Source organism: Leuresthes tenuis, unplaced genomic scaffold (genome assembly GCF_036924035.1).
Source record: "Leuresthes tenuis unplaced genomic scaffold, fLeuTen1.0.hap1 SCAF_19, whole genome shotgun sequence".
NCBI lineage: Eukaryota > Metazoa > Chordata > Actinopteri > Atheriniformes > Atherinopsidae > Leuresthes > Leuresthes tenuis.
The window spans coordinates 9,703,257-9,721,195 of record NW_027325373.1 but is presented as its reverse complement, the minus strand read 5'-3'; the positions used below and the strand labels follow the sequence as shown (position 1 = coordinate 9,721,195).

Sequence of the window (17,939 nt, the reverse complement as noted above, 5' to 3'; positions counted from 1 at the left end):
TTAACTTCACGGTATAAGATGCGTGTTCTCTTGTAAACGCTGTTTGGGGTCTTTTAAGTGAGCTCGTGTCAAGTTGCACAGCTAAAAAAGGAAATTATTTATTCTTTTTCTTAATATTTCTATTAGTTTTTTTATTTCGTTGCCAAGTTTGCGGTTCTCTCAAGAGAGGAATGATTTAGTCAGTTTTCTGGCTACATGCCAGAGTTAATGCTGGTGCATTTAGGAGAGCTCTAGTCCACTGTGGTATTTGGCTACAAGGTGTTCATTCGAAGCAACAAAGAAAAAAGAAAATTGTTAAGATCAGGTCAAAATGAGACCATTCCAAAGTCGGGAGACTGACAATGTCAGAGGCCACAGCAGACAAGCCCAGATTCCTAAACCCCTTCAGGTCCTCCATATCTCCAAACAGCTGCAAGGCATGGATCTGTTTTGATAGACATGACAGCATTAACTGAAATAAGCCTCTATGATTAGTCCTTCTCCCTCACCCTGTACCAAATATAGCTTGTTTGTAGTCTTGAAACCCGAAAAGCAAACGGCCCACTTTGGTTTGAAACTTGAGTGATACAGCAGTTTGTTGGTGCTAGCAGCTCTCTGCTGCATTTATTCTCACAATTGTTCAAACTTGACTGCAGATACTTGCCGTATTTCTTACCCGGTCACTCTCTTTCCATCCAACTCACTTTAGCCACCATCATCGGGCCTTTGTGACTGTGCAATGTCATCACTATGTCAGAGCCAGCAGCGCTGTCTGAAGGCCTCGATCGTCTCCAGTTGGAGGCTGGCTGAGGCGCAGGACCAGCTATGTTCTTTAGGGGTCCACAGCTCAGAGTCGATGGAGCAGGAACGCGCTCGGACTTTGGCCTGCCCCACAGAACTCACGAATACCGAGGAGGAGTGGCGCCGCAAGGAGAGTATACTGGGAGGTCAGGAGCCCAGCCGCAATCCGGTGTTCGGTGCTACTGGCAGCTGGGATGTTTTTGATAGAGTGAGTCTGAAGTAGAGAATTAAGAATCAAACTAAATAACTGAAAATAGGATGAGAATGTTGAAAAATATAGAGGTGCATCATGTAGTTTTCTAGCATCTTGGCAAAGTCGTATGTTCATTTAAAGCTCTCTTATTATATTTCTTTGTCAGAGTATCATCAATGCCCAAAATCAACCTGCAGAGATGGATCAGGACAAATGCAAAACATTTCTCCAGAAGTATGACCAAGAGCTCAGGCATTTTGGTAAGTGAGACCATTGAAAGCAGTAGATTAACTTTTTTTTTTAAATTTTCTTACAAATAATCCTGTCAGTTTCATATGGACCGAAACCAGAGATTATTTTGGGTTAACTTGCATGTAGATTATGACACTGGAGTGCAAGAAGTCAGAATTAGAATTAGCTTTGAAAACAATCAACATGATGATTAAACACTGGATATCTCCATGTGTTAATGTGGTTAGTGAACCACATGAAGACATGGATCTTGTTGTTCTTTCAGTAGCCAGTTAAGGGGAACCACTAACTTTCTATAAGCTCGTCCAGTATCTTTTGATCTTTTTCCATTTTGCTCTTGCTTTCTTAAATCCCCACTGATGCGAAGCCAATTTTTGGTGTGATTTTCATTTCACACGGTCATTGTGAAACAGACGTGCATTCTTTATTTCAGGTATGTTGCGGAGATGGGACGACAGTCAACGGTTCCTGTCAGACATGCCTCAACTCATCTGTGAGGGAACAGCCAACTTCTTAATTCTCTGGTGCATTAGACTACAGCAAGAAGGGGTAACGTGATGATAGGCTTGAACCGGTTTTTACTTTATCTTGGCACTGTCACCACAGAGAAACCAAATGCAACATTTATTTTTTATCCTCTTAAGGAGCTTTGCCTATGTGGGCGCAGCCTGATGCAGTGCATGCCTGAACTCAGTCTCTTTTCCCAAAAATGCACGAGAACCATGAAACAGAACATCAAACAAGGCTTCCTGGTTGTCTCAGCTTAGCCAGTCGATGTAGAAGTGTCTCTGTTGCATGGAACCTCCTGCCTTAACCTGTACATCATTCTGATTTGAAAACACAGTTTGGGGGGGGGATTAGTTTTTGCGGAGGTTAAATCCGCCTGATGTCGCACAGAAGGCACATAATGGCTAGAATCTCAGAACTGAATGATGCTGCTCACAGATCTTAACCTCAGTATCAGCAGGCATGTATGATCAAAATGTTTGTTATATGTTCATATATGTGTAATATGTTTAGCACTTTAGTCTTACCCTATGGGCCAGCTGAGAGCAAACTTCATAATAAAGAAATACTTAATGACCTTTTCATCCTATACAGATCTTAATTTCCATTTTGCTATTAATTTTGACATAATGGCATTTCCTCACGACATGTCTGCATCAGAAGCCCAACATTTACGGTTTCAGTGATTGATTCCTGTTCTGTACAAACTGCACCTCCACAGGGATGCTTCATAAATCTGGTTTTGTAGAATTCAGTAATATTGCATGGTTGATTTGACACGGGACGTATAAAAATGGGTTTTTGCATTTTCAACTTTTTGCCACAGCTCCAGACGTCAGACGAGCAGCCTGTTAATAGAACCTTTGTTTTGTCTCGCAGAAAGAGGCGTTGATGGAGCAGGTGGCGCATCAAGCTGTGGTCATGCAGTTTATTTTGGAGATGGCTTCGAACTCCCAGCAGGATCCTCGAGGCTGCTTCAGACAGTTCTTCCACAAAGCCAAAGTAAGACTCACACTTCTGATTAACAGCAGGAAGGTCCTTTATGCCAATGCTACCTACGTATTTTGAGTTGAGAACTCATATCTTACTGTGTCGTGATATAATTCCTAAGAATGGAAGACAGTATGTCTAACTGAAAAGTCTCTTGTTACCCTTTAGATGAACATAATTCCTCTAAGTATGTTGCAGCCCATTTTCCTGTTATTGTTGCTTTGTAGGAAGGACAAGACGTCTATTTAGAAGTCTTCCACACAGAAGTTGAGGCCTTCAAACAGAGAGTTAAAGAATATACGGTCAAATGTCGAAGCGATGTGTCCAACTTTGAACAGCAGCGTGCCGACACAAACAACAGGCCCAGCTCCAAAGAAGCAACAGTTTCACTACCGCAAGTAAGTGCTGCCATCTGTTACGGAGTGTTGGAGGCTGGTGACCTGTTGCAGTTACACTCTTTCACTGCAAGATGGCACCGCTGACCACTTCTGTATTTATTCTCACTCACACTCGCACAAAAATCCAAAACTAACCCTTTGTCACGGTCTTTCTGGTCGTCTTCACTTTCAACACTTGTGTTTGGTCAGAAGTGATAACGATCCATTTTTAGTGAACATCCTCGTTCATTTTACAAGTCAGGTTGTGTGTTAATGAAAAGGAAACAATGGTTTCTAAGTCATTCTTTCAGTTGTATCTTTATTGGAAAGGTGCTTGACAGGAAATGAGAGTAGGGGGGTGGGGGGCACAAGCGCCAAAGGACCCCTGACCCCCTGCATCGAGGAGCTTCAGCCTCTGTGTGTGGCACACCTGCTCAACCAGTTAAGCTAATCAACTTCCCAACCTGTTGCATAATGCCTTACAAACATGGTGAAACATCTCATTGCTAATTATCTCAATAGATAGCATATGAAAAACTTGACTGGGTAGAAAGTGTGTCAGAAGTAAAGATACGGAGGGGTTCTCACCTCTTTTAGACTCTTTTGATTAATAGTTTAACACTCTCTGAACATAAAATTGAATTGTTTAGATTGTCTTCAACACAGAGGCTCTGAAAAATCTCTACATGCAAGCAAAGAGGATTAGCATTTAAAGACCCACAGCTAAGAATCGCTCCTGTTCTAAAGTATTAATACATTTTGAAACTTTCACACTATCCAGAGGCTTTAAAACTTTAGTAACACTGAGATTTTGTGATTTTTCCTTCATGTAAAGGGCTGAACAACGATTTCCTCAGGCTGTTAGTTGGTGCCTTGCAAATGCACATCAATGTGTTGTACCGTTTTGCTGCCACTTGGGGGCAGTCTTCTAAATACGTTGAAAAATCTGAGCTGTGGGCTGCTCTCAGTTGTGTGGGTGCTGTAGTGGTCTGTTAACTTTGGTCTGTCGTGGAAAAGCACAGAGGCTAAGGTGGACAAAGATCTGCTCTGTTTATTAGCAGATCTTCCATTTAGCTGTGTGATTCGGTTACCTCTGGCAAGGTCCGTCTTCTGTCTCTCTTCTTTCATTCTTCTTCCATTTCTTCTCCACAGAAATTGTCTGTTTTTAGCCAAACGCACCCAAACCTAACCAGAAAACAATGGTTTTAGACGGAGGTGACGGGAGAGCATTCCTTACAAGATGAAGCTGCATTCTCACATTTTGTTTTACTGTCGCTGAAAAGCTTCTTTGGCCCAATATAGGGCTCAACGGTTTTGCTTTGACGCTGCGTCACCAAGTCAACACTGAGTTCAGACTGAAAGAGATTAATTAATTGTGGATCCAATATTTAAAAAGATATCAATGAGACTGCACGGTATTGTGTTAAACTTTGGCAGCATTTGATCAACATCTAAACGTGGGACAGTGGTTGACTTTTTGAATGAATCTAATTATTGATTTTCTGTTATTTGACAGTCCAACCGCATTGATTAAGCTGTCAAGCTATCAATTTTGTTTCAGTGTCAGACTTAAATGAATCACCTTCTCTTTTTTTTCCCCTTTTTTTTCAGATAATTGAATCTAAAGATCTTTACATAAACTGTTGTGAAGCACATTATGATTTCAGCCTAGGTTACCGTGGTGATCTAGCCAGACGAACAGAAAGCCACCTTCACGACAATGAAAACTTTCAGCTCAACCTAAACTGCTAAGCCACTAATCCCTGCTATGTGGTCCGTTCTTCTTGTGTCAAAGAAAAATGAGTCATTGTTTGCTTTATTATTACCAGTTTGGGTCTTCTTGGGCTAGTCTTTTGCAATTTAAGTACTTGTGGATCACAATCAGCCAATCACATTATTTCCAGCAGATCCTGTCAAGCTTCACCAGACTGGATTTGAAGCCTCTGTAAAACGCTACTTTTAAACATTCTGGGATCCAGAATACAAAAACTCTCTGAACTATGTGAAGTTGAGTCAGTTTCTGACAAAAATTTTCTATATACACTAATTATTTAAATGAGAAACAATCCTTCTTTGTTGGCGGAGCTTTTCCATATGAAGAAAAGGAGAAGTCATGTGACAGATGTGTCGCAATGTGAGCAGAAGGTCACGGAGCCTCAAGCCGCCTGTTGTGAAGAAATGAAAAGCCTCTATGTTCCTGACATGAAAAAGTGATTCCAGAAATGAGTGAATTTCATTTAAAGCCCATAACAGCTCAGTGTTCAGATGATGTCCTGTGTAAATGGTATTTACCCCAGACTGTTCAACGTCCTTATTCCCTGTATTTTTCAAAGCCCGTTGTAAGAGAGAAAAGAATGGGGCCACCTCCCTGCTGCTGGCCCCACAGCTTGACTAACTGCCAAAATCTACTCACAGAATAAGGAGAAAGGAGTCTCCTTCTCGGGCAGGGGGGGGGGGTGGTGCTGAAACTGGTCCCGGCACCGCTTTCAAATTTGTGCAGGTTTTCTTATTAAGATCAGATTTATTGTCATGCATACACACGAAATTTGTCCTCCGCTTTTAACCCATCCAGGTTGGCACCTGTGCACATGCACACGCACATGCACGTGCACGTGCACAGGGTCACACTCAGACAGATGCCATACACTGGAGCAGTGGGCAGCCATTCACACCGCCCAGGGAGCATGGAGGTGCGGTGCCTTGCTCGAGGGCACCTCGGCCGTGACAAGGAGGTGGACTGACACCCCTCCAGCTGTCAGTTTCACCAATCTTTTCGAAGTCTTTTCGAACCGCCAACCTTCCGGTTATTGGACGACCCAATCTAACCACTGAGTCACGGCCGCCCATGTTTCACAAAACCATTGTAAGCTGAAGGTGCAGAAATCATTTGAGGTGTTCTGTTAAATAAACAGGAAAATCCCTAAACTGTGCAAAGTTGGGTTCAATTTAAATTTCCCCTTTCCATTAAACTTTGAGGAAATTGTTTAGAATTTTTACTTAACCGTATTAATTTGTGTTTGTCATTGACTCCCATCTGTCTTTATCGTTCTCCAGCAGGCGTCCGAGCACAACATGAAGCATTGCTTAGAGGCTGGACTTTGGTCGAGTGCAGGGAGGTGGACAAAGGACGATGCTACAGAGACAGACGACATACTTATGATGGAGACCTCATAAGTGATGTAGGATCGGCTCCTGCTTTCTTTCCATGTAGGAACAAAAACTATCGGCGGAGGACCCAGATAAAGGGAAAAAAAAAAACCAGCCATTGCAAAGCAGGAGTACATGAAAACATCATCAGTCTTCACGCTGCAATATTCGCCAGAAGAAAATGGTGTTGTTTTTTTTTTCTCAGCGTTGCCTTTTCTCATGCAGCTGTTCCACATCAAGATGGCTGCTGCAATGTTTTTGCTAGCCGAATGCTCGTGCTGTGCCATAACCTTCGTTATCAGAGAACTGGTGAAAACGGCACATTCAATCCAAACAGAAATTATGCTAAACAAGCTAAGAAGTGCCTGAGGCAGTACTCTGGTCAGAGAACAGCTGATGAGGAATCATGTGAAGTCTGAGGGAAGCAGATCTCTTAATGCTTTCTGTCCTGTGTCATAACAGTAAGTTTCCACCGCAGTGTTGTCAGATAGATGTGACCTTTAAATTATTAGATTTAAATCAAGTAAAAAATAAATAAAAAACACATGCTCAGGGACTTCTGAGCACATTTGGTTTCTGGTCAGTCGCATCTTATCATTGGTAAATACTGAACATCATGTAATTTATTTATTTCCTGTTTTGTTAACCACAATCAAACATCTTGGCTTTAAGCTCATAAGAAAAAGAGCAGTTGGAGTGAACCTGTTAAACGGAGTCATTTTTGACTGTGGTATAAACAGAAAAGGAAGAATTTTCCAACTGGGGCTTCCTGCATTTGTATTTCTCACAGTGGAAGTGTCTGCCTGCAACAGTCTGCTTTGGTCAGGGTTTCTCTGTAGCTGTACGGAGCTTTGAGTGTCCCAGCTGATCTGTAAGCAAAAGAGTTGCACAGATCCCCCTGCTCTCTGAGGCTGACAAACGAGGATAAATAATGCAATATGATTTGCCCATTCTGATACTTGACTGAAGGAGTTGAAATAAAGAAGTGCTTCAGGGTTGGGAGTGCAAACATTTTACTTGACTTGGCTGTTTTGCCACGTTTTTGTCGCGCCAGAACACCCATCGGGAATAGCCTGTTTTGTTGTTTTAGGATGCAAAAAGTTCAAAGGTCATACAAGATGGATGGTTTATTTGACAAATCCGTGGCCTTAAAGCTTTTGCTTTTAACACTTTAGTTGTGTGACAGGTGTGTGAGGGTGAGACCATACTTTAGCTTCAGAAGCTGAGGAGTTGGTTAGCGCTGATGCCTCCCAGCAAAAAGGCTCCAGCTGGGATCTTTCTGTGCGAGTTTCAATGTTCTCAACGTGCATGTTGGCTTAATCTGTGATTCTAAACTGATGGCAGGCGTGTGTGTGTGAGTGTTCATGGTTGGTCTCATTTAGTGTCTGTCTTAGCCCTGCGGTGGACTGGCCACCTGTCCGGAGTTGTGCCCCGACTCTTGGCAGAGAACATCTGGGACAGACTGCAGCCCCTCCTGCAATCCTAAACAGGATGAAGTGTGTGTGTGGAAAATGTATTCCTTTTTGCAACTGGAAAATGTTTTTGTAAGCAAACTGAAAGCTTTTTCCATTACTTACAGGCAACATCAGCGTGGAGGTTTTTATCAAGAAGTTTAGGGAGTTTAACTGTTCAAATTGGTGTTGAATTGAACTGGTATGCAGCAAGTTGTGACGTCTTTACTTAAATAACCAGTTAGCGATGCACCGTGTATTCACAAAAGTAACTGTGTGTTAATTTTCTATTCTGTGAATAATTAAACTATCCAGCTACGGTGGTTGTTAATTTAAGGTAAACATTAGGAGGCATGATATTTGCTAAATTCTGCTCCTTTGGAATCTATTTAATGTGTTTACATCATCAAAGTTCTAACCACTGCACGTATTCTAGCTCAGATCATCCCAAAGCTGTTGTCTCCCTTTAGTTTATTTTTCTGTCTTTGGGATGTTCAAGAAAACAACCAAGTGCTTTGTGGTTTGGATGCTTCATCTGGAATCTGAAAAGAGAAAAAGCACCAGTATGGAGGAGTGAGGGTTAAAAAGGGCTTTTACTGTGTACAGAGGCGAGCTCTCTGTCTGAATATGTGCTGCACTTTATGTTTCACTCTCAGAGCAGAAACCGTTTCAGAGAAAACGTCAAGGCGGAGTGTTTGAAGCACTTGACTTTGAGTGTTTCTCCTTTTCTTGTTGTGTTGCTATTGTTTTTATCAGTTTATTTTTGTTTATTTTTCTGTCACCTTTTTCTTTCCCCCCCACCTTGCAGAGTGAAACAAATCCAGTAAGTTTAGATTTTGCTGCAGCATTAAAAGAGCTTGTGGATGGGGACATTTTGTTGCGTTGAACCTTTTTGTTTTGTTGTTTGCTGCGTTTTTTTTGTTTGTTTGTTTGTTTGTTTGTCATGTTGGAGCTATTACCAAAAACCTTTTGGGTTATCTGTCCCCTTTGTGACACTGTTCCTTTTATTTAACAATCCAACTAAAAAGTGTTATAAAAAAAACAAAAAAAAAAAACTGATGAGCAAAACCATCAGTAAGATTTGTACTGCAGTCTGTGGAAATTAGAAATGGTGGGAAACATTAAATCCAGTTCATGACTTAAGCTGCTGTGTGGTACATTGGTTATTCTGCTCTTTATAATAAAATTAATAGAAATCATTTATGTGAGGAAAACATTGACCAGTGGGTGAGTCTCGATGATGCATGAATTCTTGTTGGCCTGTGAGAGTGGTGCCATGTTTGCCGTCTTTAAATCTAAGTTACTTTTGAATCTATGTCAGACTAGTCTCCAGTTCCAGGAAACTCGTTTGCATATCAGTTTTAATTCTATTACTGAATTGCATCTCATCTGGTGGTGGGTTACAATGAAACAGGTCCTCAGACCTGCTCCTGTCTATGTAAAAGTAAAATAAAGTTATATGAAGCTCCTTGTGGACCCACAGGGAGCTTTGTAACAAGCGAGCTGAGCAAGAGTCCACAAGTTCAAACGAAAATCGGTTGTTGTGGATTTGAGAAGAAATTAGCTTATCAGAGCCATCGCCTAAACCCATCACCAGCAGGACAACCGTGGAGGTGCATTATGGGTAATGTGGAGGCAGCACTTTGGAGTTCAAAAACAATACTTCTGTGCACAGACTTGGTCCTTTTTAAAACTGCCCGCTGAAGCACGTTAAACAGGTGTTGTACCTGACCTAATTCAGTTAAAACAATGACCATGAACACAGGTACTGTCATTCTGGTGTACAGCACAACGCATTTATTGTTATCATAAATATTTATGACACTGCTGTGAATGGTCTACAAAAAGGAGAAACTGTTATATTTTTATAAACCTTGCATTCAAGTGTTTAATACATAGAATAATTCAGGAATCATTCAATGTGTCAGTACATATGGTGCACTGCAGCTCAGTGTTTCAAAGGCTTATAATGGGATGAAACATGTAGAGGAAAGTGCAAAACTGGAGTGATGCCTCCCAACAATATTAACCCTGTATAGACCGTTAAAACATATATTATTTAGTTGTTCAGTGAGACATATTAAATGATAAATGAGTTACCAGTTGACTTGGACACAAAGAGGAATGTGTAGTCATGCTGAAAACATTGTGGAGTATTGCAGAGGCATCACTAGTAAGACTTGAGATGCAGTTTCTTGAGATAATTATTCAACTTAATGAACGTGGTCAGTTTACCCATTATTAAAACTATGGCCCATGATCCTAAATGAGTATTTACAAACCACATTTGCAGAGCGTTCTTTCAAATTGTCCAAAAGCAGCAAAAGGCACTTGTGTGCAGAAGTGAGTCCATGACTGCAGAGCAGATTCCCTTTGGGACAGCTACCCACTGCATAACAAAGAGTTTCCCTAAGGCAGACGTTAGTCATACCTCTGTTATATTAAAATGAAAAGCGTCTCCTTTTGTTTTCATACGATTCTTCATTACATTCGACTATCAAATCTCTTCATTCAACTCGGGGTATGTGGATGTGTGCGTCTGCTCACAAATCCTTATGTGACGCACAGATTGTCTCCTGGCTTTGTAAAGGCACGACGTGGTGTGAAGAGACGACCTACATCCACACTAGTACGAAATGTTAGAAAGGTTTTGCACACCCAGCTGAGAGGTCGCCAAATTAAAAAAAATTAAATAAAAATCAGACTTTACATAATGTGTGTAGTCTGTCCCATCTTACATGACAAAATGAGGCTCATCCTCATTTTGAACACACGGAATACGTTACTAGATGGAAAGCCATCTTTGTCGATCTCATAAGTGGCATTTTTGAATGGATGATGCACACAGAGTGGTTTCAGTCGGCAAACTTCAGGCCTTCTTGAGCCTTTCAGGCTTTCTAAGCAACTCTTTGACTGAGTGAGGAGAATTTTCTGTGGAGGAATGCTTCAACGTGGGGCCATATCTTGTTGGTTTCTGTCCCTGTGAAGGTCTCCAGCACACCTTTACTCCTGGTGGGGCAAAGGAAATAAGAAAAACAAAGTTAAGTCACAGTCTTCGATCTTCCGGTCTATTTTTACAACAGCAGTTAGAGAAGTAGGTGACTCTCCAATCAGCCAGTTGTTAATGCACTCAGAACTACGCACACCACCTTTTGGAATATGCTGCGCAATAATCAAAGCAATCAAGGTTAAATAACTCCTCAGCATTTACATTGCTGACAGAATCTGAGCTGGTTGCTAATAATAGTAGGACTCTAAAGCTACAAATCTATAAACTAAAGGAACAGAACGCGACATGTTTCATAGTCAAATTAGGACTGAAACAGAAAAGGGGATGTGTTCCATTTCTAATTTTTCTTTTCTATTTTTAAGTTAGTGAAGATTTTTGAGATAAATATTAAAACATTTACGTCTCAAATGAGGTTAAAATGCAATCTGAACCGTCGGCTCATATTTCGTCCTCTTGGAATGTGGCTCTTAAGCAGTTTTTCAGTCTCCGAAGAGGTCTGAGTTCAATAGCTGTGACCTTTTACCTATATTTAAAGCATGTCTTTGGCGCACACTTCAGTGTCACTTCATGCTGTGATGCAGCCGAATGTGGCCCATCGTGAGATCTGTGCAATCATGCAAAATAAATCATTGTTAAGAATTCAGCCTTCGTGAGTTCAGCGCACACAAAGCAATTTTGTACACTGCTGTAATGCCACTTAAATGTAATGTTATGGAACACCAGCAACAAAAACAACACAGATATATTTATATCTATATTATTCAGTGCTTACATGACCTGAACTAACCGATGAAGGATTGTTTTTTGGGGGGCTGATTGTCTCCAACTTCCATCTCACATGATGAAGACAGAACTGTCTGAGGCCATCAAAAAAAGCTATAATCAAAAGCTGTTTCCATGGCAACAATGACATTATTAAGAATTTAAAAATCCAGACACTTTTGTGGTTAAAAAAAAAAAAGCAAGACGTGTACACAGCAGTGGAAGAGAGTGTTTGTATCTTTTCATTTGGTTTTCTTTCTGTGAAGTAAACTCTGACATTTTGTTATGATATTCTGGTTATTCAATATTAGTTTGTCTGCATTTATATCTGAACCCATTATGAATGATAAACTTTAAATCCAGCGGTACCCGTAACCAGTAACGTGTGTGTGTGTGTGTGTATTTCAATTTGTCTGCAATGTAGTACCTGTAGTACTCTAAGACGGGCTCCGTTTGGTTTTCATAGGACTTCAGTCTCCGTGTGACCGTCTCTGGTCTGTCGTCGTCCCTCTGGACGAGAGGCTCCCCCGTCTCATCATCGAAACCCTGGAAAGAGAACATGAACACGTGTCGTTTCTAACAAGAAATTTCAAATATTCAGCTGCAAGTGATTTTGGTCATACCTGCTAAATAAGAAGAAGAAATACCACATTGTATAATAAGGGTTGAAGAGCTACGTGGGCTAACGTTGTCTTTTGGTTTTTATTCTGATCTTTAGTAAGCAGACAAACACAGATGTTACCACAGTCAGTCTGTGGCTTGTAAAAATGGCTCAGTCAGCAGTTAAAACCATAAATATCTGTGCAGAGATTGATTTCAATCCTTCCAGTTGGCGTTAAGATTTTTAAGACGGAACCAAGGTAAAGACATGACCAGCAAAACTTGAAAATGAATACATCTTAAGCAAATTCACAACTTTGAAAGCAGGGGAATGTTGTTATGAAACTGTTTCACATGAATGTGTCTTCCATTTTCTTTCTGCGTGCTCTGTCTCTAAACAGCACTTCTGATTTCTGAACTGGACATTCAGTTCAGAAATCTGCATGAAATGAATGATTCACACGGAGCAAGAAAAGAGCTATTTGAGTTCAGACAGTCCAACAAAAATACTCACATGAAAATTACAGAACCTTTTAGTAATTCGACCCTTTTTGATGGCAGATTACTGCTGCTTAATGAACTAAGGGGAGAAAAAACCCTGCCATTTTTAATCCCTTCGACCTGACTTTATGCCAGTATTAGTGTTTCTGTGAAACTATCCTCTTTTGACCCGGAAGAACGAGCGCATGACCGGCCATAAATGTTCTGCTCCACCAGACTGAACAGGAAATCTGGCAACAAGTTACTGAGCAACAAACAGCACGTGACCAAAGACGCAAAGCTATTCGTCCTCTGTCAGACCCTCAAAAACTCAGATCCATTTGGAGGACTGTTCTTTGGCCAGGAAGAGTGCTGAATATTTCTTTGGCAAGTTTGTCTTCAACAAGAGTTGATGAACATCATAGATTTAAGACATTAATCTGGAGAGAATTAAAAACCACAACAAAATAAGACAATATCAAATACTTGTTAATGTTGACAAAGAACCAATGGTTTCACGTTCATAAAAGCAGAGAGGAGCTGTAACTGTATACTATGAGATGGAAGATGATGTTACCTTCCTGTCTTTACTCGTCTGTTTAAAAACACAAAACCTGTCAAATTAGTGCAAAGAGCCCAAAGGGATTTTCACAGAAAACATCCTTTTGTACTTTTATCTTTTCATTTTTTCCCCCTATTTCCACCCGTCGTACACTCTGTGGGCAACTTTTCTCCGTTTGCACTGTAAACTGATATTTTTCTCACTTCTACAGAGTCTCTGACACTCCTCTCCGTATTTCAGAGGAGACAGATGTCCTTCAGTAATTGGAGATCAAACAGCAGAGCAGCACTGGCACCCACTGTACCTTTTGAGATCATCTTTTCATTCCTCTCATACGTCCTCCAGCTGGGGTCCGTCAGAGATTTAGTGTTTGGTAAAAAGTTTAGAAATTTCTTGCACTAATTGGGGACCGTCGCTCGATTTATTATTTATTCTTTTCTAACCAAACTCTAATGACACCAGTGGGTCAAAGTAAGAGGTGCATTTATGCATGTAATTTTGCAAAGTAAGAGGTGCATTTATGCATGTAATTTTGCAAAGTAAGAGGTGCATTTATGCATGTAATTTTGCAAAGTAAGAGGTGCGTTTATGCATTTTGAACCTTTTGATTTTCTAAAAGTCTTCCGATCATGCTGTGTTTAAGGCGCAATTCACTCTGAACTCAGAGCACTGAACTCTCCCATACTGGCTTTTATGATGAGTTAAAAAATGTTAACCAAAGATCTTCAAAGCAAGCCTCCCAATAGTAAATTTGGGTTTTATACTTTGCTAAAATTCCTGTACGCGTACAAGCCGCCAAGGAGTAAGTGAGCATATCTCCATATCTCAGAAATTGTGTAATGCATTAGCACTAAAAAATCAAATAAAATGGTGGAAGGTGCTGCAATAATGTTTCTTTGTGTTTTTTCCATGTGCACAAACAGAACAGCTTTCAATGGGATCAGATTAAGTTGCCATGGCAACTGTGCACTGCTGAGCTGCTCGGCCCCCTCCCCATCACTGCTTGCAGCTATATTTCACCTTCATTTTGTTTGAGGTCAACTGTTTCTGGTCAGAAATCGATATTTTCGGGGGTTTTTTTCCAACCTGCTGCCAGGGGATCCTTTTTTAAAGACCTAAACTGAGCTTTTGGAAATGGTTCAGGGCTAATTCTGCAGTAATTCAGTGCTTTTAAAACGACAGAGATTAAATCATTCTCAAATTTAAGAAAACGACTTTTTAAAAGCAAGATTATCCTCTTTGTTTTCATGGACTGTGAAACTGTGACAGCACAAGGGAACTGACACAAACAGGTAACAGAAGCTATATTTACAGGAACTTTTGGTGGGTTGAAATCTGTATTGTAGACTCTGCCGCTTGGAATGTGCGTCCAACGAGAGGTCAGCCTCTCTTTGATGGTCTGGAAAGGTACATTGAGGTTGATGACTGTATCCACAGTGAACATTTGATCAAGGGCTTCTGCCTGGGGTACTGTGCGCGGGAATCCTGGGGGGAAAAAAATATAAACAGAGGGAGGAAAGACAAAAGGAACAATGAACAAAAGTGGATGAGATAAATGCCAGAATTTGAATTAAACCACCAAAAAACAAATGAGGTGGAAACATATCACCCTTGACTCATTTTTTAAGAGCAAACTAGAAAAGACTGGTGTCACACATGTTGGAACAGGCGACCCTGATAACATGTTCCATTAGCAAACATTTTCCAGAAGAAACGACTGTTGATACAAACTTGTGAGAGCTCCTACCGTCGAGCAGCCAGCCGCTGTGGTTGATTTTTCTCAGGTCATTCAGGATAAGACGAGACATGACGGCATCAGGCACCAGCTGACCCTGGTCAAGACAGGACTTCATCAAAAGGCCCAGCTCTGACACACGGAAAAGCAGAGAGAAAAGATAATGCTCATATCTATTGCCAAACTAGCTTGCTTTCCTCTTTCTTTTTAATCTTGCTGCTTTTTAAAATTACACCTGTTTGTCAGAGGATGTGGTGTTTGCTTTCTCTCGAAAGAAAAACTATAAACCTTTCATGTTTCAGCTACTTCAGCGCTGCCACGTTCCAACAAGTCTTATGAACAGAGTCTGTATCGCCTTGCGTCATTCAAAACCGCAGAACTTCAAATTCAATATGCAAAGATATGTAGTAGCATGCAAAAGCTTAGGCAACATACAAAATGAGCTGATCTTCAAAGGAAATAAAGTCAGAGATGGGACATTCTTTTCAACATTTTATGCAAGATAAGTTCATTAGTTTTATCATTTTAAAGGCGCAGGAACTCCATGGTTAAGTTTGGATAACTCTAAAATTTGAGCTTTCTCAGCAAACATTTAGAGGTCTTTAAATAACTTGTCAGGGCTCTGGCTGAAAATAATCACTGAGCTGCAGCATGAATACTGTTACTTCTCTAACAGTCAGTGGCAATGTGCTCCTCTAAGCAGGATTTGAGTTTAATAACAGTTCTCCACAAAGCAGGAGAAGGCCATGAGAAGATAGGTAGATGTTTTTTTCATTTTATTCTGGGGGGAAAAAAAGGCTATTAGCAGGAATAGTGGAGGTCGCGTTAAGGTCCAAAAGACCAAGAAAATCTAATTAGAGAACTGCTTGTAGGTTTGCTAAGAATACAAAAAGCCTGTCTGACTGCAAAAGGCATTCAGGAGAAATGGGTAAAAAAAAAAAACTATAAATGCTGGAAAACTCTTGAGCTGTTGAAGCTGTGGTGCTGGCCAGCAGGGGTAACAACTTGAGATCATTCTTATTATTGTTATGTTGAAACAGCAAAATATATTATTCAAACATGTATCTATGAAGTGCTTAAAATATCAATCAAATATGTCATTTTCAGTAAAATTGTGTTTTCTTTAAATCGAGTCATATTTGATTAATTTAGCACACACAGTACCAGAACTTGTGGGTTTTTGTCACATCTTCTCAAACTACAACTTTTTTTGTCAGTCCAAAAAGTTATCTAATGGTAGTGTTCCAGAAAGCTGGAACATATAAACTCAGCTTTAACTGGTCAGAGTCCAGCTCAAAAAGAAAAAAGAAAAAAAAGGAATGTCCTGACAAGCCTCCAAGAAACGCTGCGAATATACTGCTCAAATGAACGGGACATCGAGCAAATGATAAAAACTGGTGAACGCGCAGCGGTTTTCTGCAAGTTTGGAGAAAGTCTGGAAAGTGTTGGGCCTGCACAAAGAATGCTGTCTTAAAAGCAAATCTATTGCTGCATAGCCTCTACTTTAGCATGATAAAAAAGGGAGTTGGGAAATGTGCAAAAATGGATTTTTCTCAGAATCATTCATGTGAAAGTGAGGAGGTCTCAAGAGACACAAGTCCAACGGTTAAAGCAAAGAACAAGATGGGGGCAAATCCAAAACAAAACAAATCACTCCTGACTGGACTGTAAGTGTCTGAGCTGCTCAGGTGCAATGACACAAGGATAAGGTCCAGTTGAGGAACTAAACACTGCTTTGCACAATCCTCCCAAGCTACTTTAGGTTCACTGAAGTGCAGCATTCTCTAATCATACCAGTTCCTCTGTCAGACAGCTATTAAAGCAAGCATAGCCCTTCCTTTAAAAGGAACAAAAGTTCACAGTTAGAGTTATCTTTACGACTCCCTTTATCTTCATTCAAGGTGATATTGAGGAGAGGTGGCCGCCTTCCAAAGTTCAGGTAATGCTGGTGCAAATGTTAGTAGTCTAAACATGAAACAAACACTTCTTTAACCCCTTTAAATCTGTTTGATTCAACCTTGAGAGACAAAAAAAACCATTCCTGTGCTTTTCCTCTGTGGTATGGAACAGCAAGATAAAAAACCAACTGTTATAGGGGTGGTGCTCTTATCAGTAAGAGTCCAGAAGATCATCTTTAGCAGCTTTTTCCATTTTCTAGTCTCTCTATATGAAATATATCTTTAAAAAATTATCACAATAAGAATCATAAAAGACCAAGGAAAATGTCTAAAGTTTTTATCTTTTCATTTTAGCCTGTATTGTGCATTATCTCTGTTGTGGCACGAGGCAGAACATTTTCTCACCTGTTTTTGCGTTGATGTTGGCTCTTAAAATGTCCCCACTGGAGAGGTGTTTCAGTGCAAAACTTTTGGTAATTCGCGCAGACACCGTCCCTTTCCCCGATCCCGGGGGTCCCATGATGACAGTGCGGATCACTCTTTGCAGAACCATCTCTGAGCGAGCGCGGCTTCAATTTTAGTTCCAGCGAGCGAAATGTTTTGAGAGTGAACCTCCCCTCCGGATGCTCAGCTGAAGCAGGCGCAGAGCACGTATTCACAGCGTTCTTTAAAAACTACGCAACAAAGAGTGGGCAAGTCTAAGCAGACGGTCTCGATTCTTTTCCTCATACCCAGCTCACGCAGTAGGAAGAGGAGGGGAAGGAGGAGGAGAAATAAGATGAACAACGGCCAGCCAGCTCAGCAGGCTGCAAGGCCAGCAAGGGCAGATGGAGATGTAGCCCTCATAGGACGACGAGGCGCGTCGCACAAACGAGCTTTTGCCGGTGTTGTGTGAAACGCGTTCGCCTATCTTTCCGTAGATGCGTTACTGGCAATAAATGTGTGGTATAATGTGGTTATGCAGTTGGTCTGCTGGCGGAAAAAGCTTGCTGACCAGGTTGCGGTGATTAATCCCTTCCTGATCCTTTGAGCGGGTAGAACTGCAACAGATTGACGGTCAACCTGGACTGAACAACCAATCTGCTTCCCGATTCTGTGTCTTTAAGCAATTTTATAGTAGTGTAAACCATTTGCAAAGAATTACATTATGATCGCCAACATAGCTAATTTCACTATGACTTTAACTGTTTAGAAA

General features: G+C 40.8%; 2 protein-coding genes across 3 annotated transcripts in view; one reads left to right on the top strand and one right to left on the bottom strand.

Annotated features, from left to right (window-relative positions):
* cdc37l1 (cell division cycle 37-like 1) overlaps positions 1-17,939 on the top strand; it is a 55,131-nt gene that overhangs the window by 455 nt on the left and 36,737 nt on the right. Inside the window, exons 2-7 of one of the 2 annotated variants that reach the window (XR_011909063.1) lie at positions 689-988; positions 1,140-1,233; positions 1,659-1,774; positions 2,612-2,734; positions 2,950-3,120; positions 6,154-8,591. Coding sequence is in view for 1 of the 2 variants with exons in the window: in XM_072371852.1 (XP_072227953.1) it covers positions 689-988; positions 1,140-1,233; positions 1,659-1,774; positions 2,612-2,734; positions 2,950-3,120; positions 6,154-6,273 (924 nt within the window). In the remaining variant the exon portion in view is untranslated. Of the gene's footprint in view, positions 1-688; positions 989-1,139; positions 1,234-1,658; positions 1,775-2,611; positions 2,735-2,949; positions 3,121-6,153; positions 8,821-17,939 lie in introns of those variants that run through there. The other variant, XM_072371852.1, reaches the window with a different exon arrangement.
* ak3 (adenylate kinase 3) lies at positions 9,482-17,456 on the bottom strand. Its single transcript, XM_072371854.1, has 5 exons — positions 17,150-17,456; positions 14,859-14,978; positions 14,424-14,596; positions 11,897-12,015; positions 9,482-10,706 (listed from the first exon to the last, which is right to left on the bottom strand). Exons 1-5 carry the CDS (start codon positions 17,295-17,297, stop codon positions 10,595-10,597), a joined length of 672 nt encoding a protein of 223 aa, XP_072227955.1. The 5' UTR covers positions 17,298-17,456; the 3' UTR covers positions 9,482-10,594.

Bases quoted from the DNA above. Each gene is read 5' to 3' on its own strand.
- ak3 (XM_072371854.1), bottom strand. From the start codon at position 17,297: ATGGTTCTGCAAAGAGTGATCCGCACTGTCATCATGGGACCCCCGGGA. The intron at 14,979-17,149 runs GTGAGAAAATGT...TCCGTGTGTCAG, and splicing joins CAACATCAACGCAAAAACAG to AGCTGGGCCTTTTGATGAAG. The intron at 10,707-11,896 runs GTACTACATTGC...TTGCCCCACCAG, and splicing joins CCCGTCTTAGAGTACTACAG to GAGTAAAGGTGTGCTGGAGA.